Source organism: Balaenoptera physalus (genome assembly GCF_965194825.1).
Source record: "Balaenoptera physalus genome assembly, chromosome: 1".
NCBI classification, from domain to species: domain Eukaryota; kingdom Metazoa; phylum Chordata; class Mammalia; order Artiodactyla; family Balaenopteridae; genus Balaenoptera; species Balaenoptera physalus.
Window position 1 is genome coordinate 163,149,665 of NC_138882.1, and position 23,862 is coordinate 163,173,526.

Consider the following 23,862-nt stretch of genomic DNA (forward strand, 5'->3'; position numbering starts at 1 on the left):
AAAAACCTAGTGTAGTTTCTGTTTTTCTGACTGGACCCTGACTGATACAAACTATTAGAAAAGTGGTACTCACTTTTCACTGGGGCACTAAACCAAAAGAAAGTAAATTTGGAAGTGCTGGGGGTCATCTTGAGAGGTCAGCCTGCCTAAGAGGAGAGCTGAGACAGAAGAGAGATCCCTGACACATTTAAGCACCTAGATCTAGCTGTGCATGAAGCCAAATCTATCCCCTGGACTTCTTAGTTATCTGGGCCAATAAATTTCTGCCTCCCTCCCTTTCCTTCCTTCCTTCCTTCCTTCCTTCCTCCCTCCCTCCCCCCCCTCCCTTCCTTCCTCTTAAGGCTTATCGGGTTGCGTTTCTGTTGTTTACAACCAGAGTCCTGACTAATCCAAATCTCCTCGTCCTCCTGTGCAGCATTGGTGGTATAGTGGTGAGCATAGCTGCCTTCCAAATCTCCTCATCCCCACCCCCAGACCAGGTGCCCCACTCCACAGGCACTGAACAGCCAAGACCAACCACCTCCTGCTGAAAACTTTAATGAAATCAATAAGTTAATAAGTTAACAAAGTGAGGTACTTGCATATCCGAGAACCGGGTTGGTGGGGAACCTTGATCGTGGAAGCAGGAAGGGCTTCTTCCCGAGTCTCCTTTGGTCATAGGATAATCCCATTCTCCTGCCCCTCTCCACAGCTCTGTCTCTCAGGGGGCGGAGGTGTGGCTCTCTGGGGACAGTGCAGTGCAGGTGAGGTGAGCCAGGATAGGCTCCATCCAGGGCATGACGGTCACATGCAGAGGGCACGTGGGGGCAGAGGCTGGGCACCATGGGGCTGAGCAAGATCCAACCCCAGCCCTGGCGCTGGTGCATGCAGGTCCCCAGTCATGAGATGCAGGCAGCTGGGCCTGAGCCCCTTATTCCCTGGTGCCCCACAAAGGGTCACCATTGGTCCACTACCCATCACCCTCCTGCCACCTGCACTGGCTTTGCAGAAGAAGGACGAAGGGGTAGGGATACCAAAGAGGTGCTGGGGGCCTGGAGTGGATGGGGGCTTATGCAGTATGGGGGCTGCCAAATGAAGTGAAAAGTGGAGTATGGAAGGAGGGGAAACAGTGCATGTGAGCGCCATATGCACAGTTGGTGCCTGACAAATGGTACTCGCTAGATGCCTTATTCTCTCTGGGAGTGAGTTAGAGTAACTAGGAAGAGGGCAAGCCTAGATGGAAGTGGGCCTGATAACCCTGGGGAAGGGTCTGTGGTCTTTCCAGTGTTGTCCAGGCCCCAGAGGCCTAGGCCTGAGTTGTGCTGTGGGGATGCTAAGGAGGGCCCTCGGGGGCAGGCAGAGGCAGCAGTTAGGGCTCCTGGACCTGTGAGGAGTAGATCTTCTTGAGAAAGGGGAGCTGGTAAAGTTCTGGAGACCTGGAGTCACATCAGAGCTCCCTCTCCTGCCTGGATGTAGTTGGTAGGAGTGGACATTGCCCTGCAAGGCCAGTCCACTGGCCTCAGCTGCAGAGGCCCAGGAAAGGCTGAGTGGCTCTGTGCTCAAGTCTCCAAGTGTGGGTGATTGTGCGTGTCAGCGCGAGTGTGAGAGACTTCCTGCACATCTGGGGAAACTGTAGGGGCGTGTTTGTGTGACCGTGGGAGCATTGTCTGTGGGAGGTTGGGGGGAGAACACAGAAACTTGTGCTGTCGAAGGTGTCTAGGGCCAGAGGGGAGTGAACATTGAAGAGGGAGCCCCTGGGAGGGGACACCTGCAAATGGGAAGAAAGGCCCAGACACTGCCCTTTGGGAGGCAAGGGAGAAACAGGCCCCATGCTGGGAGGTGAGCAGTTGATAAGCCAAAGAACAGGGATGGGGGTCATAGCCAAGCAGCCTGAGACCAGCTACTGCTGGGGGCCCATCTCCCAGTGGGGGAGGGGCAGAGGGACCCCATGGGGGTCCCCAAAGTTGCATATTTAACATAGTTTGCATATATGGTGCCCACCTGCCTTGCGGCAGGGTCCTGTGCTTGTGGATACCTGTGTGGGCACCGTGGGCCCACCCCCAAGTGGGGCGGGGACTTGGCGGGAAGGCTTCCCTGCTCTGTCCAAAGGGCGGGCCAAAGACCTCACCTTGCATAGCTGGAAGCTGAGTCAGGGCCCAAGGCCCCAGTGCCCTGCTCCCACTCCCGGAGCAATGCCCCTGCCCGGCGGGCCGTGTCGGGCCTTGATGGAACGGGCAGGGCACTGGGGGGCCCAGAGGCCGCGGGACAGCCGCCGCTGCTGCCCTCCGTGCGGCCTGGCATCTCACGCTCCTGAGGTGGGGAGGGTCGCTGGCACCCACATCGGGTATCTCGCCCACCCAGGCAGCTCAATACTGCGTGTGGCCTCTCTCCCCACGAGGGAGCGAGTTCAAGTAAGAGAGGAGTCCGGAGGCCTCAGAGGGAGGGTCCGAGCGCCAGGCCGAGGGGCTGGCCGTGTGCTACCCCGCCCCTGAGAAGCCCCTCAGTCCATGTTGGTGCTGACAGAGCGGGAGATGCTGAGCGTCTGTGCGGAGACGGAGATGTCCTCGTGGTCCACAGGGCTGTGGTAGTCGGAGGTGATGTCGGGGTCGAAGAGCGGCACTTGCACGGTGCCCAGGCTAGCCGAGGTGCCAGAGCGCAGGCAGCGCGAGTAGAAGCCCAATAGCAGGTCCAGCTTGTGCTCGATGGACTGCACCTGGGGACGGGGCGCGGCTGGAAGCGGGGCCTGGCCGGGACTGGAGGCGGGACTTGGGGGCGGGACGCGGCTGGGAGGCGGGGCTTGCCCGGGGAGGGTCACATCTGGGAGACACGACTCCTCCGGGAGGGAGTGCGACAGGAAAGGCGGAGCTTGGCCGGAGGGCGGAACGAAGCTGGGAACCTCGGGTTTATTCCCCGCCCCGCCCCCCATGAACGAAATTCAGTTGTGATTGGTTGGGATAGTCCGGGTGATCGACAGAGACAAGTGAGGAGGGGGTCAGATGAAGTAGGTGGGACTTCGACGGGCTTATCTGAGACGCTAGCAACGTAGGGCGGGGCTTGGCCAGAGGGGGTGGGTTTATCGGGGTCATTTAGCAGGAGTGGGCGGGCCTCCTGGGAGGCGGGGCTTATCTGTAGGGCGGGGTCGGTCGGGCAGTGGATGCCTGCCCCGCGGGTGCTCCGGGCTGCTCTGAGAAACGCACCCTCCCCTTGGGCTTGACCCGGGGGCATTCCAGAGCTTCTTGATCGACGACTAGCTCCACCACACCAGCGAAACTCCCTCCGACACTCACCTGCTTCTCCACCTTGACCACGCGTCCCATCATACTGATTTCATCCACCGCCTCCGTGTCGGAGGGCCCTTTGTCGCCCTTCTCCCGGGCCTTCCGGTCCCCGGGACCCCGGCCGACAATCTGGTCCACCCTGTGGGGAAAGGGAACTGTCAAAGGGCCCAGACACTCGCCACAACTCTCTCCTACAAGAAGTCGAGTTTGCCTGCAGAAAGGGGAGAGAGACATCCTGCACGGTGGGAGCAGGCAATCTGAGGGAGGGGCCGGTTTGATCTGCCAAATGGAGGCCGAGTTAAACGGAGGTACCCGGCCGCTGCTTTGAGGGTTTTCCAACCAGGCGAGCAAAGGCACCACACGCAAGCATGACAAGTAAAACAGCTGCCTGACGGGAGCACAGGCAGGCAACGGTGGACTGGGTAGAGGGAGAGACGAAAGTAGGAATGTGAGTTATAAGGGGGACAAGGCTGGAGCTGGATGCACGTTATTTTTCTACTCCTCTTTATAGCAAAATTATTGAAAGTGTTAGCTCTATCCTCTATCTTCAATTTCTCTCCTTCCTTCCTCTCCAAAACCTCCCCAATCAGGCTTTCATTCCCACCATTTCACCAAAACTACTGTTGTCAAGTTCCCAAATGACCTCCACGTTGTTAAATTTGATTCTCATTATACTTGACCTGTTAGCAGTGCTCGGCACATCTGATCACCCCTTCTTCCTGCATGTTCTTCATCTGGACTCCCAAACATCAGCCTCGCCCAGTTCTCCTCCTACCTCACTCACCGCTCCTTCTCAGTCTCCTTTGCTGGTTCCTCCTTTATCTCCACAACCTCTAAACATTGCAGGACCCAAGGCTCATTCCTGAGACTTCTTTTTTTCTATTTACTCTCACTCGCTAACTGATGTCTTCAGTTCCAGATTTTCAATTCCTCTATACACTGTTGACACCAAATCTATATCTCCAGCCTATACCTCTCCTCCAAACTCCACACTCCTCTGCCAGATCAACACTCCATTTAGATGTCTGATGGGCATCACAAACCCAACATGTCCCAACTTTCCTGATCAAAACTTGCTCCACTCATTGACTTCCCCCATGTCAATAAAGAGCAACTTTTTTCCTCTTGCTCAAGCCAAAACCTTGGCTTTATCCTTGATTCTCTCCCTCTCTCTCTTTTGTTCTCTTACACCCCGTCCAAAAACCCTGTCAGCTCTACCTTCAAAATATATCGAGAATATGACCATTTCTCCCCACCTCAACTGCTGCCACCTGGTCCAAGTCCCCATCATCTCTTGCCTGGATGTCTGAAGTAGCTTCCTCAATGGTCTCCCTACTTCCACCCTAGCCCCTTATAGGCCATTCTCAACACAGCATCCAGGGTGATCCTTTTAAAATATACCTCAGATTTCATCAGTCCTTTGCTCGAGGACCTCCAATGCTTGCATCTTACTCTGATGAATGCCAACATCTTTGCAGTGGCCTACAGGGCTTTATATAGTCTAAGTGCCATTAGCCTTCTAACCTCATCTCCTGCTTCCCTCGTGCCAGGACAGGCGCACTGGCCTGCTTGCTGTTCCTAAATCATCATCCCAGGCACCTGCCCATCTCAAACCCTTTACACTTGCTGTTCCCTCTGGAAACTCTTTATTTAAACAACAACCATGGGACTGTTTGCCTCACCTTCAATTTTTTTTTTTTTCTCAAATGTCACCTTCTCGCCTATTTAAAAATCACAAATCCCAACACCCTAACCCTTATTTTTCTCCTTAGCCTTTATCATCAATTGACATATTCTAGTTTCACTTACTATCATCTGTTCTCCTTCCACTGGCATGAAAGCTCCATGAGGGCAGGAGCCATTTGCTTTCTACCATATCCCCACTGTCTGGTAAGTAACAAATAAATGCCCAATAACTATTTCTTGAGAGAACAAATGAATGGGCAGTGAGAATGCAAGCCACAAGAGGAAAAGGAAGAGTTGTAGGTGATTGGGGTCTTGGTGTGAGAATCTTCCTATACGCTGGGTGGAGAGAAGAGGTGCTGGAGGATTCCAGAGGCAAGAGGTGAGCAGTATTGAGGACAATTTGCCTATTCCCTTAGGAGATGGGAGGTCACTGATTATCTTAAGCCTGTTACTTCAGGACGAGAAAACAGTCATCTAAAGACGTTCCTGAGACAAGCAGGTCAGTAGGGTTCGCAGGGACGACCTGCGGCTTGGCGTTTCTTCAGGTTCAATAACAGGTGCGGGCTCTGGCTGCAGCGCGCTGCAGGCCAGAAACTCCAGCTCCCGCAGCGGCCCCTAGGGGGCGCTTGGGGCTCCGTTCGGGCACCGGCAGATGGGCTCCAGCGGACCTCGTGCGGGGGTTGGTGCCGCAGCCGCCCTGCCCACCTCCCCCGTCGGGGGCCGGCTCACCCACCGGGCCTGCAGACTCTTGATCCGGCCCAGCATGTCCAGGTGCCCTGCGGAGTACTGCTCGATGACGTCCTTCACGTCGTATGGTCGTAGCGTCTCCTTGAATTTCCTTTTGGCTACCAGGAACTTCAGGATCCTGTTGGGGGAGGGGGTCTCAGAGGACAGGGATTCTTTTCCAGCCCCCTCTCCGTCCTTTGCTACCTTGTCCAGCACGAGGGCAGCTCCTGCTTGGGCCACCGCAGACAGCCACTGCCGGGTGTCCAGCCTGCCTACCTACCCACCGCGCTTCTGCCCCGGTCCCCTAAGTTTGTTTGGTATTCTTTAATGTGCCTGTATCTGCAGTCACCTGGGAGGGCAGGGACTGGGCCTGGTTTCTCTCTGCTGGGTGGGACACAAGGTAGGCATCTGTGAACACTGCTGCTGATGACAGCTCAGGGGAAGACATTTTTGCATATGCCTGTTAGCACTGCTGTGCTGGACCCTGGGCACCCAAAAGGGCATCAGATCCAATCCCTGGCCTCAGGAACACTGGTCTGGGGTGGGAGACGGAGAGGACACAGACAATTATGGGGTGACAAGGGTGATGTCAAGGAATGGAGAAAGAGGACTGGGGACCATGAGAAGGGAGAGCTTGGGTGGGGAGGTCAGGGGACAAGTCTTAAGAGTGATACTTTGCAGTCCCAGGGCAAGAGGAGGGGAACGAAGGGAGGCTTTCTGGACACAGACAGGCAAGGAGATGTGTGAGTGAGAGTCAGTTCAGAGTAGCTGGAACAGGATGTGAAGGAAAAGGGTTAATCCATGGGAGGCAGGGGAGGTGTGTGTATGTGTTGCGGGGCTGGGGTGGGGGGTTACTCTGAAGAGCTCTGAATGCCTGGCAGCGACTGGGCACTGGGAGGTCGGGGCAGTGGGGACGGCCGTGGGGCTTCCTCTGCTTCAGCATAACCATCCTCTGCACGCCTGTGTGGAGGATGCCCCGGACGGGCAGAGTCCCGGGTGGGAAGACCCACTGCAGGGGAAGAGCTGGGAGAGGGCAGTGGGGTGGAGACACAGGACAGCTCTGAGCTGTGCAGGAGAGAGGACTGAAAGGCTTCTGAGTCTCAGTCCAGCACGACCCCATGGCTTGGGCACAGGGTGGATGGCGGTGCCACTGCCTGACATAGGGACATGGGAGGAGGAATAGGATTGGGGCATGCTGGGTGTGAGGCGCCAAGGAGAGCTGACCTGAGCCAGGGGGCAGCTCAGGCGTTGTGTTTCAGAAGCTGGGCACTTGGAGGGGCGAGACAGGATGTGTAAAAAGTGGGTGGGGAGAGGCCTCAGACTCTCTGGGAGGAGGGTGTCCAGGCAGGTGCATGAGGCAGGGAGGAGAGGGCGTGAGTCTAGAAGGCCTAGGGGTGAATCTGGAGCGGCAGGGTGGAGACAGAGACTAGGCCAGAACTCCATTCCAAGGAGCTTGGGGCCAGATCCCTGGCTGTACGGCTAAAGGGCTCAGGAGACTCTGGCCCCCCCTGAATTGTTGAGGGAGACAGCCAGTAAAGCCAGTAGGGCAGGGGCCTTCAAACTTTTTGACCAAGACCCACCATAAGAAATACAGTTTACAGAAGCTAGTATACACACACACACACACACGCACACACACAACTGAAATAGAAGTTTCATAAACATTTTTATTCTTACTATGAGGGATGCACTCTGATACTTTCTATTCTTTTTTTTTAATGTTGACCATGGCCCCCTAAGTTGATTTCACTAAGTTGATTTCAAACTGTTGTGACCTGTGGTTTGAAAAACACTGCTCTGGAGGAAGTCCTGGGGGAAACAGACAGGCAGAGGTCAAGACACCCAAGGAGAGACAGTAAGTCTGAGTCACAGAGGCAAGAGGAGGATGAGACTGAGACACAGAGATGGAGCAAAACTACATGTAAGACGGAGACCCAGGGAGAAACAGGCAGATGCCGATACCAGCTAGGCAGAGAGAAATAAAGAGAAGAGAGCCTGACATGAAGTAAGAGAGAAGAAGGGGAGAGAAGCAGAGAGGACACTGCAGGTGTGAGCAGAGGGACCACGACGGGCAGCGGTGCCCACCGCCCCACCCGGCCAGCCGTCCAGACACGATGTGTCTGCACAAAGCCTGCTGGGAGCCATATGCCACCTCTCCACCCCGCCCGTCTTCCACTGAGGGTACCAGGCAGGCAGCAGCTGGCGTGCTGGGAGCTAGGCCAGGCCTGGCCATGAGAGCAGGCCCCAGATGGGGAGCAGCAGTGGGCGGCCCGCCTCCAGCCTCAGCCTCACCTGACAGAGCGGATGACCGTCTTCACAGCGGGCATGACGTCGTCCACTGTGAGTTCACACTGGTAGGTCTTCTCCTCTGCCACTTCCTCCGAGGGGCCCTCTGAAAAGTCGGGGGCAGGGGGACAGGTGGTGGCAGCAGAAGGGGCCATGCCCAACCCCTACCACCACCCTTAGAGGTACGGAGAGGGAGACAGAGCCTCAGGAAGGGCCCAGAACCTTCCTGGGGGCACAAAGCAGACCAGGTTCCTGCCCCCCTGGCTGTCCTACCCAGAGTGAAAACCTCCGTTTGCTGCATGCCCATCTGCCCCGTGTAAACATCTGCCTGGTGGCTGGTGAGCAGGAGCTGCTTTGGGGCACATGTGGTCTGGCCCGGAGTAAAGCGCACACAGCCCTAGAGGAAGTCCCACCTGTCCCAGCACGCAGGCCGGTGAGCCCCAAAGACAAGGGGCTCGAGGCCTCTGCACACAATTGGCGCACACAGCCTCATCCTTCAGCCTGGAGCCAATCAAGGGGCTGGCTCCCACCCCCAGCTCTGCTACTGACAAAGTCCCTAAACCAAGTCATTCTCCCTCCCGCCCCCATGAGAGAAACAGCTTCTCCGAGGCTGGTGCCCTGCACTGCACAGACAGGTAATGCTATCCTGGCCTCACAGGGGCAGGAGGGGCAGGAGGCCAGGCAGCTTCTTGGCAGGGAAGAGGAGGCCCCGGGCACCAGCCATGCCCAGACTTCCAGCACCTCCCAAAGACTGGTTTGTGGAGTTCTGTAACTTTCCAGGAAAGGGCTGCCCGAGTGGTCAGCCAGCAGCATGTTGGGGGCTGATACAGCACGGACAGAGGCAGCATGGCTGGGTCCCCTCCCTCCGAGGTTCCCGTCCCCAACCTCCATCCTTGTCTACCCCCCCAACTCCTTTTCCCACCCAGGGCCCTGAAGCAGGTCAAAGCTGGGAGAAGTCTTCCAGGGGACTTGGTCCAACCCTCTTGTATTCCAGAAAAAGACACTGAGGCACAGAAAGGGGCAGTATCCTACCTAGGTCATGGAGCTCGAACTCAAAAAAGTGACCTCTCTAACCAGTTAAAAGCAACCCCACCAGGTTCGCAGCCTCACATCCCCAGGCTGGGCTGGCGAAGAGGGCCAGGGTTGGGAGTGTGGGCCATGGAGCTGGACAGACGTGGTTGAGGATACCAGCTCTACCACTCACTAGCTGAGAGAGCTCAGTCTCCACATCCATAAAATGGGGATAGAGACAGACCCTACTTCCCAGGGTTGTTGAGAGAAGTAAACGAGATAATCCAGCATGGGGCTGTACACAGTCAGGGCTCAGTTCAGCAAGGATGGCTTCCTGCTCCTTCCAGAGCATGTTTATAATACTTCTAGCTTTTGTTGAGCACTTACTATATTCCAGAACTCTTCCGTTCACCTACTGTGGATAATCTCATTTAATCCTCACAACAATCCTATGAAGTAGATATGCTTCTTGTTCCCATTTTATAGATGTGGAAAATGAGGCCCAGGGAGATTAAGTTACCTGCCCAAGATAAGTGACAAAGCCAGGATTCAAACCCAGGCAGCCTGGCTCCAAAGCCTGTGCTCCTAACTACTACCAAATGCCACCTCTACATTCTCCTCTGATTCTCAAACTGTCTGGAGCATCAGCAAAGCAGGTATTATGATGCCCATTTTACAGACCGGAAGACTGGTGCCCAAAGATAGTCAATCTGCTGCAAAGCTGGGGCTAGAACCAAGTATTTCCACCCCCAGCCCAGACTCTGTGTCCGCCCTGCCACCCTCAGCAGGTCCTGGCCCCAGACCCGCACGGGCTCACCCTCAGTGGAGGCGCGGGGTTTGAGTCTCAGGGAGGCCCGGAAGCGTGTGCGGTCGTTGAAGCTCCAGCTCTTCTGCACCTTGGTGGGGCTGCTGGCCTCCCCAACCTGCTCGCTGCTCGGGGAAGTGGGCATCGGTGGAGGTGCTAGGTGCTGCTTGGAGGGGCCTGTCCGCCGCTGGGAGCTGCCCATGCGGATGCGGTCTTTGATACCCATCCGGCTGCTGGCACAGCAGGTTGGGTGGGGGAGAGAGCCGAGTTAGCAGGAGCTGGGGGCCGGTGAGAGTGGGGACACTGCTGACTTAGGGCTTGGGGGCAGCTACTGGGGCTGATTCTCCACCAAGGGGAGACTTCCTGGGATGGGACAAGGGTGTGGTGAGGGGGGCCCTGACTCCTATGAGAAGCTGATCCAGGGTCAGTCTGAACAACTCCCCTCCCCACTCCCACCTCCCACCCCTTGTTGCCCAGACAGATAAGGGGTGCACAGGAGACAGATGTCAGAGTGGAAAGAGTGACAGAAACCCAAGAAGGGAGTTAGAGACAGACAGGGGGACGGGGGAGCTGGGCCTGGCCCAGGCAGGTGGGTGGGTGGAGGTGGTGACCCCTTTGAGGACAGACAGGCTGCTGAGGGATGGAGAAGCTCACCTGGCCATGCACACTAAGTTAGGCCCCCAGCTCCTCCCTGTACACAGGGGCGGGCTGTGTGGAGTTGAGGGCATGTGCATGTGTAGGGTGTGTGCTTGCATGCCCACAGGTGCCAGTGTGTGTACCTACGTCAGCATGTGTATACACGTGTCAATTTATATTTTCCTCCTTTGTCCACCGCTGGAGCTATCTGACCCCACACTGGTCAGGTCAGGGCCTTAGGACCTGGTACAGTTGTACAGGCAGTGCACTGCAAAATTCCAAAGTCTCCATCACTCAGACTTCAGTGAGAATGGTGCCCCTGGAGGTGTGCAGTGCACTGGCCTGCTGGGGTTCTTGGCCCAGCATGGGCCCACAAGTATGCCCAGACCATGCCTGGTGCCCCTCCTCCCAGTGAAGGTCTATAACCTGTTCTGTGGTCTCCCCTGCCTGAGCTCTGCCCACCCAGACGGACGTCCTGCTCATGTGACCCCCCTCAGCCTCCTGAGTCTGCAGTTCAACAGCATCTACATGTCTGTGTATGTGTGAACAAACGTGTGCGTATCTGTGTGTGTACTCAGACTTCCCTTCCCACATCCAAACTCCTCACCCATTCCCCAAATCTTGGAGGAAGACAGGTGAGGGGAGGCCTCAGATTCCCCGCGACAGGCCCTGCTTAACCAATACCTGGTAGAGTAACTCTGTGTCCAAGAGGTTCAAGGACCACGTTGTCGCTGTCTGAATAGGACCTATGCAAACATCCCCACCCCATGGCCTGTGGTGTCACCACTGCCTCCCTGCTGTGGCTTGCCACTTGAAGGGCCCCCTTCAGACACGTTTGGGGCCCTTCCACCCCAAATGTCCAGGGCCCTGGCTCAGGAGAGCACCAGCCAGTCTGGGAGGAATTCTGAGATGGGGCCGGGGCTGGGGGAGGACACTGTGTCACCTAGTCTCTGGAACTTTCAGATCCAGGGTTGAGGAGAGGACAGATTCTGGTTTCAGGGCAGAGTGGGAGCCATGGTCCTCCATGCCCAGGGCATGGGGGACAGAGTATAGAGCCGAGGTGCTGAGGTGAGGGAGACCTCGAAACCAGGGGCACCTTCAGCAGGTGCCTTCAGGAAGGCAACTGGGATGTAGGGCCATCCTTAGGGGTAGGAACCTCTGCCCAGAGGGGAGAGGTTACAGGTCAAGGATGGGGGCCCTGAAGATATCAGAAGAGAAGGACAGGGCGGCCCCTGCAATCCAGCATGCTGTTTGCTGGCCCAGGATCCCCTCAGCACATCCCAAAGATTCCAACCAAAGTTTGAGGATGGCTCTCCCAAACTTTCCTCCGCAGAGCTGTTCCTTCAGGCTCTCCTCATGCTGGCAAGCACCCCCAACCCCATCCGTGCAGCCCCTCCTTCTGTCCTCCACTCTTCCAAGGGGCAGAGGAAGAGAGGGGGGTGGAGAAGGCCCTGACACTCAGCCAAGTGTCAGAACGCTCCAATGGTGTTCTGGGGGAAGGGGGTGACCTCCCTGTCACGAGAAGTGTGCAAGCAAGACTGAGTTTGCACTCAGCAGGACTGATAAAGGAAGGGGGTGGGGGCTTGCCCTAGAGGTCTTGAAAGGTCCCTCTCCAGCTCTGATTCTGTGATGGTTGAAGGAGCTTCCAGCGTGGTTTGTGGGGTTCTGTAACTTTCCAGCCAGCCAGAGACCCTGGGCTCCTCTTCAAGGTAAGAAGGCACTGTTTTCCCAGGGGCGGCCCTGGATTCCAGCTCCTTGGGCAGCGCCCAGAAAATGGCTCATGTCAGCCTCTTTGGAGCCTAAAAGCTCAAAGAAAATGGAAAGAAACCTGGCACACAGTGGACATCGAAAGAGCTCCTTCCCTCCCCGGCTCCTCAGAACACACAAGGTCCAGTCTGACTACCTGAGCCTTTTCAGCTCTCAGCCACTTCAGGTGGCGGGCTCCAGAGTTACCACCCCTATTTTACAGATACGGAAGGGGGTGACTCGGCTTCCAGGTCGTAGAGCTCCTCTGGATGGAACGAGGCCTGGAACCCAGTTTTCTGTGACTGCAGAGACTATGTTCTTTCTCTGGGACAAGCCGCCAGGATAGGGTCTCGGGCAATGATACTCAGGTGGGGGCTGTTTTGCTCACCAGGGGACATTTGGCTGGAGACATTTTTGGTTGTCACTCTGGGGGGTGCGCCTAGCATCTAGGTAGAGGCCAGGAACGCAGCTAAACATGCTGAACAATGCATGTGACAGCCCCCAACAATAAAGAATTTTCTGACTCAAAACATCAATGGTGCCAGTGAGAAACTGATTGCAGCGTCTGTTGGTGTCTGGGGCACAGATGTGTGGGCTTGACTGGGGCTTCCCTGTGCGAGAGGGTAAGCTCGGGGCACTGGCTGCCCTCTGACTGCTCTGCTGGACCCAACCCTTGTGCTCACTCCCACAGGGATTTCTTGAAGGACCCCATCTGCCTGCCGAAGGCCAAGCTCGGCGGTGGAGGCGTGGGGGGAGGCAGCCTACCCCTTCTGGTGCTGCATACAGCCCCTCTCTTCAGGACTGGGAAACAGCGCGTGGCTGGCCTCTCTACCCTGGCCTCGCCCTTCCTGCCCACCACACCCACACAGCCCAAGGAATCTTGCAAAGGGGCAGATCTGGCCCAGAGACTCCTCAGCTTTATCCTCCAGCATGTGCCCGTGTCCTACAGCCATGGTTTCCAAGCTCATATCATAACATACCAAAGTGCATGAGGCCGACATTTATATAGCACTTCCTCTGAGCCAGGCACAGTTTGAACGGAAGCAGACCCTATGATCGTCCGCATTTTACATGGGAGGAAACGGAGGCACAGAGGGCTTATGCCCGAGGTCCCCTAGCCAGGCTCAGATCCAGAACCCGTGTTTCTAAGAAACACTGCTTCTTGATAGAGCAGCCAGGAGCTCTGTCACCCGTCTCCTCCTCATGGGCCCCTGATCCTCAAGGCTCCTGAGGCACTTTGGGAAACCCAGGACTCTGTAAGCCCAAGCTGCCAGGCAGTGCCAACAGGATAAAGCTCACATGGGGCCCTTGGGTTCTTCGTGACCCAGCCTCAGCTCCTGACCTCCACACTGGGCTGCCTGTTCTTTGCCAAAGCCACGCTCTCTCTCACCCTCTCCCCTTGGTGCGCGCCGCTTCCTTGGCCTGGAAGGCCCTCCCTCACACCCACTCCTTTGGGGGCCTTCTCCGGGTGAAATGCCTGACCCAAGCTCCACAGGCCCTCTGCTTCTGCCTTTAGCCGTGCTCATCACGCCGAATAGCAGTTACTCGTTGCAACTCTCTAGGCACAATGTTTTATTCATCATTGTGTTCCTAGTGCAGGGCCTGGCACAGGGCAGGTACCAAGGGATGTAGTGGTTAAATGAGGCAGCTAGAGAACTGGGCTCTGGAGTTAGCGAAGGAGGTCCCAGTCCCAGCTCCTTCAGGCATCTGCTGGGATCTAGGTGGGCAGTGGGGAGCCAGGAAGCTAAAGGCCTGGCAAAAGTCAGAGTGGGAAGGACCCTCAGAGAGCCTCTAGTTCAATCTGCCGATTCCATAGATGGGAAACTGAGGTCCAGAGAAGGGAAGCAATTTGGCCAAGATCACGCAGGGGTGGTCAGCGGCAGAGCCAGAACTCATCCCAAGGCTCCTGCAGGTGTCCCTCCTGGCAGACTGGGCACCAGACCTGGCAGACTGGGCACCAGACCTGGCAGACTGGGCACCAGACCTGGCAGAGGCATCCCCAGGAAGGCGAGGGGCTCGTCAGGGCCCCAAGGCAGATGGCAGGCGGCAGGCACATGCACCTTGTCTTTGGCCCATCCTGTCCCCCTCTCCAGCCCCAGAACTGGGTGGGGCAAGGAGAAGCGGGAACTGGAGGAGCAGGCGAGGGGGTACCTCGGTCTCCAGCTGGCGTGGATCCGAAAGAAACTCCGTTTATTACTAAACATCTGGCTGGAAAGTTGAGAACAAGACACAAACAGAGGTTAGTGGGAATGAGGCAGGTGGGCAGAGCATGGGGAGCTGCCAGGATGGGGCTGGCCTCCTGTGGCTGGTGGGAGAGAAGGACCCCCCAGCTCAAATCATCCTCCAGCCCACATGCCCAGAATGCAGAGGTTCTCCAGCTTTGCACAAGGATCTCATGGGGAGCACGTTAAATATGCAGAATTCTGTGCCTCTTCTCCAGAGATGCTCATTCCGTGGGCGTGGGGAGAGGTCCAGTATCCCTGCATTTTGAACAAATGTCCCATGGGATGCCGATGCAGGAAGTCAGTGGGCCATGCTTTGAGAACCACTGTCTTAGCACCTCAGCACAAAACCCACAGAGAGAGGTCCTGGCCCTGGCAATGCCACCCCTCAGGAAGTCCTGCTCCTTGTGCCCCTGGGAACGTGCTCAGCCTGGATCCACCCACAAGCACCACTAAAGGTGTGGCCAACCAGGGGTGTGTGTGTGTGTGTGTGTGTGTGTGTGTGTGTGTGCGTGTGTGTGTGTGTGTGTGTGTTTGGGGGGGTGGTCCTGTCTTGGGCACCCACCCCACAGGGCCCAGAGAGCCAAGATTAAGGATATGGCCATTTGGCCTGAGGCTAGTGCCTGATCTCCTAGAAGTCCCAGCTCAGCCCCCGGCGTCCCTGGGAAGAAGGGACACTCCACCACCAGCACCATAAGCCCCAGCCACACAGACACTGCAGGGCAGATAGACACAGGCTGGGAGTTAGTGATGGCCGAGCTCTCGGCAGTCATCTGTTCCTAGGCCTTGAGGGGCCAGAGACCCAGAGCAGCTGCGGGGGGTGGTACCAGTGCTGGAGTCCAGGATAATGTCCATTTTCAGTGTCTTCCCACTCAGGCAGAGTGAGACCAGAGCGAAATGAAGCTACGGCTCAGGCCGTGGGCCATGGTGCTCAAATGCCAAAACTTCTGAGTTTCTACCTGTCAGCTGTGGTTGGGTGGGTGTGGGGATAACACTGTAGGACATTCAGATAGTGACAAAGAATACAAGTGGGGCTGCACCGTGGACCCTCTTCCAGTGAACTCCCAGCCTACCCTGGCCAATCATGCTTCCCCTCCCCACAGAGACCTGGAGGGGCTCTCCCTCTCTACCCACTTCCTGTTCAGCCCCTGGCCAGAAGTGCCCTCACTGAGACCGGAAAAGGAATTCTGCTCCCAGCATCCTCTGCACCAGAACCCCCTCCTCCCTGTTCCCCAGGCCCTTTTAGCCCAGAAACCCAGAGGCTCAGAGTGGCCTGATGACTTTCTCAAGGACACACAGCACCAGGCAGCAGAGGCTTTCACTGCACCTCCTTCTGATCCCCGAGTGGCTCACCTCTTCTCCCCTCCCTTGTTCTGGGCCTGGGACTCAGAATCACACCTGAGGCTCAAGGCCCAGATGTCCACCTGGCTGATTCCGGGATGATATGTAAAGATGAGACAAAACAAAGAGATGGGTAGGCAACAGGGGGTGATTGTGACGGTGGGGGGATTGAATCCTTGACCTCAAAGCTACACCTCTACAGGAGAAGCCGCTTTCCCATATTGTGAGTTAGTGGGCCTCCCTTATCCAAATATGCCTGAAATTCCACTATTTATGAACATTTACATGAGGGTAAGCATTGTTCTTTGTTCTTCTTTCAAGATGCAAAAGCTCCAGGAGAGGCAGGTCAAGGGGAAAGAGACTGTTGGGACGGCAAAATGTCCCTCTGTAAGGAAGAAAGGCATTGTGGGAGAATCCCAGGAGGACCCTCTGGGATTAGCAAAGCTGTGGACAAGGCTTGCACAAGACAAGAGCATTAGTCATTGGTTGAGTTTACATAGGCCCTACAGCAGTTCTTAGTCACAGAGCTCTCTTTCCAGGTGGCATCTAGTTCCCGAGAGGCGAGTTCAGCGTCAAGCCCCTTCTAGAGGAACATGCTGGGGGAGGGGGGGTCCCTGCCCTCACACCCCAGTATGGTGTCCACGATTACCTGAGCCGTAAGCACCTGTGGCCAGCGGCCTCCTCCTCTCTCCAGCTTCCCGGGAGGGGTGGGGGTGCAGGGATGGAAGAGTGAGGGGGACGTGGAAACAGAGAAAGAAAGAGGACAATGGAATGAATGGAGGAGGTGATGGGAAAGGATGATGTGGACATATCCCCCACTCAGACCCTTGGAACCCAAGGTGACAAAACGATGAGTCCACTCTGGCCTCTCCAGAGAGACCCTCATTCTATACCTGTCAGACCCTCTGATGACAACTGGTCCAGGCCTCATGACAAGGTCTGGGAGTCCCCAGCACAGGCCCAGACACCCACATAGTGGCTGGAGGCAGGTCTGAGAGAGGATGAGACAGAGAATGGAAGAGGAGGAGGAGAAGCAAGAGGAGGTGGCAGCCCCGGGGGGCCCCTACCTTTCCCCAGGGCAGAAGGAGGTGCTGCCCGGCCGGTGGCAGGTGGCAACGGGCGGGTAACGGGAGGGCGCTCCGTCGGGTACTGGCGCCCGCCGCACCTCCAGGGGCCGTAGGCCCCCATTGCGGGCCCGTTGAACGTGCTCAAACAAGAGGGCCAGCTCTCTGCAGGACAGGGCACCGTCAGCAGCAGGCAGGGCCCTGGCACTGCCCCCTCACCTGAGGGCACTGAGCTCCTGACAGATCTTGCCAGGCCCTGCCTCTCTGGAGGTGCTCGGCAAACACCCCAGGCCCGCATGGGCAGGGGTGGGGGTGGGAGACTAGCCTTCCTCCCTCTCTCTCTATACTCAGCCTCTGGGAAACCCTCAAGGGTGCCAAGTGTGACTGTGCAGGATGGGCGCCACTCGAGGGCACCCTCCCAAGGGGGCAGGTGGGAGCTCAAATCCACCTCACTCTCTGCTCAGCAAGCCGAGCACCTGGACATGGAGCTCTGCCCACCCGGAGGCCAGCGGCAGCCCTGAAATCCTCGCCCTCCAGATCCAACTGGATTTTAGGGGGAAACTGAGGCTGAGGAGGGAGACTTGATAGGGCAGCCCAGCTTCCTTCTCCTGCAGCATTCACTCTTCCCGCTGGGCTTTTGGAGACTAGATTGAGGGCTCAGCTTCTTCCTAACTCTCAGGCCATTTCTTGTTTCTATAACCCAAGAAGGATATCTCCCCTCTTTGTCCTCTTTGTCTATTGCATGGATGAGGAAACTGAGGTCCAAGGAAAAGGAGGATCAGTGGACCCAGAATTTCCAAACCAAGCTCTGTTCCTCTTTCCAGAGGACCCAAGACCACGTCCCCAAATCTTCCCTCCCCATCACACACATCATATTTCTAACAAACCAGCCCCTGCCCCACTCCCCAAGGCCTGGCCTTGAGTCCTTAGGACTACTTCTAGAAAGGACGGCTCCTTCTAATCTAACCACCATCCCTCTCTAAGGTGGGAGCTTGCCTCTGCCAGGTGGAGAGATGGGGGGAACCAGTGTGATTCTGGGAGCCCCTCTTTCCCAGCCCCTTCTCTCCTGCTCCTCCTCTGGAAAGCCCCTGGGGCTGAGAGGGAGCGGGGATGGGGGCAGCAAGGTGCAGGGGTGAGTGGGATCACGCAACAGCTGCTCTTGGAGAACTAATGAGGCAAAAAAGGCGCCGGCAGAAACGCTGAGCGCAGCAGCCTGGCCCTGCCTTGCTCACTGCCTGCCTGCCCACGGGACTGAGCCGCTCTCCAAGGTCTTCATTCCTGCCTCAGGGCCTGGCCAGGCACCTGGCCACACGAACCTTGGTGATGCTATTAATGATCCCCTGTGTGGAGCCACCCCCGTGCAGTCTTACCCCAGCCTGGGCCAGTGGGGCGAACCCGCTTCTGGGCCCTAAGGCTGCTGCCTGGGACAGTAAAATCAGTTACGCATGGGGGTGCTGGGGTGGCTGCTTGTACCCAGCATGGCACACACGTTCTTGCCCACACCACGCTGTCTCTACCCAGCTGCAATACGCCAGGCTGGCAAGAGCTAACATTGCCCCCAACTCAGACTGTGGGGAGTGAGCCGCCTGGGCCACTGCCCTGAGTGGCAACAACTCTGGGTGAGCATGTGGCCTGCCAACACCCCAGGACCTAGGGCTCAGCCAGCAGGGCAGGGTTCCACCCCATGCCCTGTGTCCAGTGTCACCGCATTCCCTGGCATAGCAGAGTGGGAGAGAGGACGTTCCAGGCTCTGGGTGACATAGGATCTACAGAGCCAGCCCCAGATGCTCCCCTGGGAGCTGTCTACCCCTTTGCCCCCCTCCAGGGTTGAGTCCCAGCCATTTGTCCCCAAGGGGCATTACTACCAGCCACCCACCTCCCCTTCCCCCTGCAGTAGGACCTACCTGAAGGATGGGAGGATGCTGTCATAGTAGTACCAAGTGGCTGTCAGGTAGGCCCGGCTCGTGTCGGTGGAGTACAGGCGCCATGCAGCCTGGTGGTGTGGAAGAAAGGGGAAGGACGTGGTGGGGGACAAGGCATCAGAGGGGCCTCTCAGCCCCCCACCAGCCCTCTGCCCCCAAAAGAACCCAGTCCTCGGGCCAGGTGAAGGGTACTCAGAGCCAGAGGCCAGTTCCAACTCCATAGCCACCAGCAGGGCCAGAAGGAGGCCTGGAGAGAAAAGCCTTCCCCAAGGTGACACACAGTCAGCATCAGAGCCAGAGGCCTTGGAGCATGGGAGTTAAGGGCTGCGGTTTTGTCACCAGGTAGAAGTGGGTTTCCAATCCCAGCTTTGCCACCGACTCACGTGGGCAAATTAAGTAAATGTGCAGAGCCTCAGGTTCCTCATCTGTGAAATGGACATAATACTACTTACCTAACAGAGTGTTGTGAGGACTAAATGGGCAAATGTATATTAAATGCCAAGCGCAGTGCATGGCACTTAATACCAAGTGCCCCCTTTAAACACTCCTGTTATCTCCTGTTACCACAGCTGATAAATACCTATTCATTGTGTATTTGATTAATGTCTTTCTCTCTCCTTAGACTGTAAGCTGTGTCTTGGTCAGCACCGTATCCTCTGGCACCTGATGGGTGCTCTGCAAATGTTTGGGGAATGAACACTGCCTGAATAAACCATTGTTACTAATAATAACCCCACTCCCTCCTTCCCAGCTGCCTGTCACTGCCCATGGGATTGACGAGGGGAGGAAAGAGCATCACCTACCAACCCCTCAGCATCCATGAAGTTGCAGGGTTTCCTCTGCAGCAGGAGGGATGACGGTCAGACAAGAGGAAGGACAGTCCCTCTCCCCACAGGTAAAGAGAAGAGCCAGGTAGGGACTGTGAGTGGAGTGATCAGCGAGGGCAAGAAGGCATGGGAGGTGCTGGGCAGGAGGAAGCAGAACTGGACCCTTCTTCCGGTGCCTCTTGTCCTTAAGGGACGGCCCACTGGTGACCTCACTGGCCAGGCACCCTCCCAAGACAGGAATATTTTTACTTCCTGCTTGCCTAGGCCCCTGGCTTGGGCTGGGGGGCAGCTGCCAGAGCTGTCTCATTAATTATGGGCACCACAATACCAGCTGTCTCTCGGCCCGGCCAGTGCCAGCCACCTGCCCCTACAATGCCCCTCGGAAGGCCAGCTCCCAGGGAACAGCAGCCATTGTGCCCCAAGGGATGCTAAGAAGGAAAGGTTGGGCTGGTGGCTGGAGATAGCAGAGATGGGAGGGGGGTTCCACCCTGGGGAGGAAAGATAAGGGAGCGTTGAGTCAGACCTGGGCTGGGGGGCCAGAGCCCTGGCCAGCTGGGGAGCAGGCCGAGGCGGGCTGTGCATATGTTCCCTGAACTATTTCTCGCAGAGGTTTCTCTTGCACAAGGCTGAGTCACGGAGTCACAAAAAAATCAGAGTTTTGCCTCAGCCCGTGCCCCATCGGAATGCCTCAGACAGTGGGGAAAACTGAGCCCACACACTCCTGCTTTTTTCCCACCCCTCTGGCTGTTCCTTCTCTGCTTCCTTGGCTGGCTCAACTCTGCCCACCCAGCCACGAAATGCTGAGGTTCCTTAAAGCCCAGCTCTGGACCATCTTCTCTCCTCCTTCTTTCCTCTCCCCACTGGGCAAGCACTTCATTATCATCTGCACACAAGGCCCAGCACATTCCTCACCTCGGCTGCACACCAGTACATTAGTGGCCTCTTCAACATCCCCCCTCAGGGGTTCAGAGGCCCCTCAGACTCTGCATGCTCCAGCCAAACTCACATTCTCCATGCCCCAAGTCTGGTCCCCCTCCAGTGAGGAGGGTCATCGACCATCCAGTCAGGCAAGCCAGTCACCCTGCCATCTCCCTCTCCCTCACTCCTGATGTCACTAATTTCACCTCCTAAATATGCAGAATCTGCCCATTTCTTTCCGTCTCATCTGTTGCTACCCTAGTCCAAGTCACCCGCCACCCCGCCTCACCCAGACTGTTCCCAGAGCCTCTTATCTGCTCCCTCCACACACCCGGGTCACCCTCCAATCCACTCACCACTTTTCAAAACACGTATCTGATCATGTCACCCCTTCCTCCTGCTCCATACCTGTTAATGGATCCTCATTGTTCTTAGGAAAATGTTAACTTCCTCTCTCTGGCCCTCAGGTCTAGGCCTCGCCCACTTATCCAAACCCTTCCACTGTACACTCCTCCTTGAGCTTTCTGTTCCAGTCTTAACTAGCTTCCTTCCGGGTCATCAAACACACCCTGCTCCCTTTCACCACGGGACCGTTGCACACGCTGTTCCCTTACCTCGAAGGCTTCCCTCTTCACCTCTTCACCTAGTTAACTCCTACCCATCCTCCAGCTCTCTGCTCAAGTGTCAGTTTCCCAGTGTAGTCATCCCTGAGTTCCCCTTTAAGGTCAGATCAGGCCAGGTCCCCTGGAAAATGCTCTTCAGAGAACCATTTCTTTCTTTCAAGGTGTTTCTCTCGGTTTGTAGCTACAACATTCACTTGTGGGAGTGCTTGCGGGGTGAATTAAGGTGCTGGGAGTAGAACAGGCTTACTGATGACTGCACAGCTGATGGGTGGCAGGACTGGGTTTCCACTAGGGACCTAGGGCCTCTTGTCCAGGCTCCACTCCACTTCAGGCCATGTGGAGTTGGAGTTGCAGTGGGTCAATGGGACAGCTCTGGCTAGCCCTGAACTGGGCATGTGGTGCAGGGAGAAATTTCTGACAATCTTAGCCAGCATCCTAGCTCTGTCCCTGACTTGGCATGTGACCCCAGAAAAGTCACATCTCTCTGAGCTTCAAAGTGGAGTCATAGTTGTGAAGCTGGAACACAAGGGTCACCATACAGAGCTGACACACCAATTCAGTTCAGGGGCTTCCTGGGCGTCGGGTACCTGGATGAGGTTGGCTGCTGGCATCCTCCGCTTCTCAAAGTGCTTCTGCCTGTGCTGCTCCTGCACCTTCAGGGCAAAGCCGGAGCCAAGGATGCCCTAGGACGATAGGCATGGTTCGCGGAATATGGTGATGGTGGGGACAACAAAAGGTGCCCCCACCGCTGCCCATCTGAGGTGCCCGCCACCACCCATGCAAATGCTGGATGGGGCTTAAGCAGGATCTGTCCCCAGGACGCCCCCGCCCAGGGCTGGGCCATCCTAAGCGGAGGGGGACTCACGGCAGGCAAGGCAAAGAAGGAGATGCCTAGTAAGGCGAAGCCAGCAGCCAGGACCCTGCCCAGCCACGTGTGTGGCGTCTTGTCACCATAGCCAATGGTCGTCAGTGTAATCTGGGGACACAAACAGGTTACCTGCAGGGCTGGTTACGGGGGTCACCCACAGGAGCTTGTTGGGTCACAGGCAGGTGGGGGCCTCCATGGTTGCCCACAGGGACTGTCACAAGGACTTGTCACGGGGGCTGGTTAGAAGCATAAATGGATTCTCCCCCTCCCCCGTGCTGGAGGGGGAGAGGGGTACAGGTCACAAGGGCTTGATGTAGGGAACTAGATGGGTTCACATGCTGGTTCACTGGGGAAGTTGGGGGACTAAGACAGAGGCGGGTCACGAAGGTCCCAGCCTTAGTCGAGAGGACAGGGACAGGCTCCTAGGTCGGGGTCACGATGATCAGGCCTGGGAGGGTCCCAGGGAGAGAAGGGCAGCCCTGCACAGACCCTCACGCACCGTCCCCCACCAGAGCGAGTCGGCGTAGGAGGAGAAGTCGGAGTTGGCGTCCTTCTCAGCCAGATAGACCAGGAAGGAGGCGAAGATGAGCACCAGGAACCCGATATACCAGGCAGTGATCAGCTCCTGTGGGGTCAGCAAGGGATGAGACCACACACCTGGCACAGGTGGGGAGGTGGACGGCTCCCAGAATGGCCTATGGGAGGCGTTCTGAAAGGGGATAAGAGTACCCACCTCTCGGAAGTCCCCGGAGGTGGCTCTGCCTGCCTTTCTTTCTCAGCAACTCCCTTCAGGGAGACCCTGCCCCACCTTCACGGAAGAGCCAGGCCCTCACAAAACCTCAGAGCACGCCCCGGCCCTGCCCTTGACCCTCCAGGTTCCATGCTCAGACCTCCGCCCACAAGCCCATCTTGCACCGCCCCCCAAGCCCCACTTTCAGGCTTCCATCCCGCCCCACATCCTGTCCCGCCCCAGCCCCACCCTCAGACCCCGCTCCAGCTCCCCACTTCGCTGTAAGCGTAGACCCCCAAACCCCGAAGCTTCCAATTGAGACTCTCAAGCCCTGCCCTTCAGGCCCCGCCTCCTGGCCTGGTCCTGACCTCCCTTCCAGACCCCGCCCTTGCCCCGCCCCCCGAGGTAGCCCCTGTGGCCTCGCCCGCGCTGGGTCCCTGGTCTCCCCTACCACGGCCCCGCCTCCGCTCGGCCCCGCCCCTCCAGCTGCCGCACCAGCTCCGCCCCGGACACGCCCCCGGACACGCCCGGCCTCACCTTGCTGTGAGCATAGACCACCGAGCCCAGCAGCTTCCAGGTGCCGCCGCGGCGGTCCATGCGCACCATGCGCAGGATCTGCAGGAAGCGCATGCTGCGTAACGCAGACGTGGCAAAGATGTTGCCCTGCGTGCCGGCGGCGATGACGGCCACTGAGGCCACGAACACGATGAAGTCTGCAGGGGCGGAGAGCGGGCGAGGTCATGGCCAGCGCCGGGGAGCCAACCTACCCCATGCCTGGACCCGACGTTGGGGTTCCTGGGGCCGAGGGGGCGATTGGGAAGGTCTGTTGAGTCTGTGTCAGCAGCCAGGGTCCTGGGGTCAGGGTGTTAACCCTGGGGCTTGGGGTCAAGAGTCAGGCGGGGCTGGGTAGGCCCATTACCGATGACACAGAAGGGTTTTCTGGCAAAGCGGAAACGGCCCTGCCATCCTCGGTAGCGGCAGCAGCATCCAGCGGACCAGATGCGGATGATGTACTCCAGACCAAACACCACGATCATCACGAATTCCTGTGGGACCAGGGGCCTGAGTTCTGGTCCCCACTCTTCAGGACCGGGGTCTAAGTCACACAGCACCCACCCAGCCCGGAGTCCCTGGGTTAGGGGGACTAGGATTTCCTCAGACCACCTCTCCTGGAGGTTCTTAAGCCTGGATGGA

At 57.2% G+C, this 23,862-nt stretch overlaps 1 protein-coding gene across 9 annotated transcripts in view; it reads right to left on the reverse strand.

The window, feature by feature from the left end:
- Positions 1-521: 521 nt before the first annotated feature.
- Positions 522-23,862, reverse strand: part of KCNQ4 (potassium voltage-gated channel subfamily Q member 4) — a 56,718-nt gene continuing 33,377 nt past the window's right edge. The window contains exons 3-15 of one of the 9 annotated variants that reach the window (XR_014257185.1): positions 23,588-23,714; positions 23,206-23,381; positions 22,438-22,563; positions 21,936-22,046; positions 21,658-21,753; positions 18,685-18,773; positions 16,784-16,945; positions 9,784-10,004; positions 7,962-8,061; positions 5,677-5,808; positions 3,267-3,396; positions 2,108-2,692; positions 522-723 (exon numbers count right to left, since the gene is read on the reverse strand). Coding sequence is in view for 8 of the 9 variants with exons in the window: in XM_082439660.1 (XP_082295786.1) it covers positions 2,480-2,692; positions 3,267-3,396; positions 5,677-5,808; positions 7,962-8,061; positions 9,784-10,004; positions 16,784-16,945; positions 18,685-18,773; positions 21,658-21,753; positions 21,936-22,046; positions 22,438-22,563; positions 23,206-23,381; positions 23,588-23,714 (1,683 nt within the window). In the remaining variant the exon portion in view is untranslated. Of the gene's footprint in view, positions 2,693-3,266; positions 3,397-5,676; positions 5,809-7,961; positions 8,062-9,783; positions 10,005-14,304; positions 14,362-16,365; positions 16,411-16,783; positions 16,946-18,684; positions 18,774-21,657; positions 21,754-21,935; positions 22,047-22,437; positions 22,564-23,205; positions 23,382-23,587; positions 23,715-23,862 lie in introns of all 9 variants that reach the window. The other 8 variants (XM_082439661.1, XM_082439660.1, XM_082439667.1 and 5 more) reach the window with 8 other exon arrangements.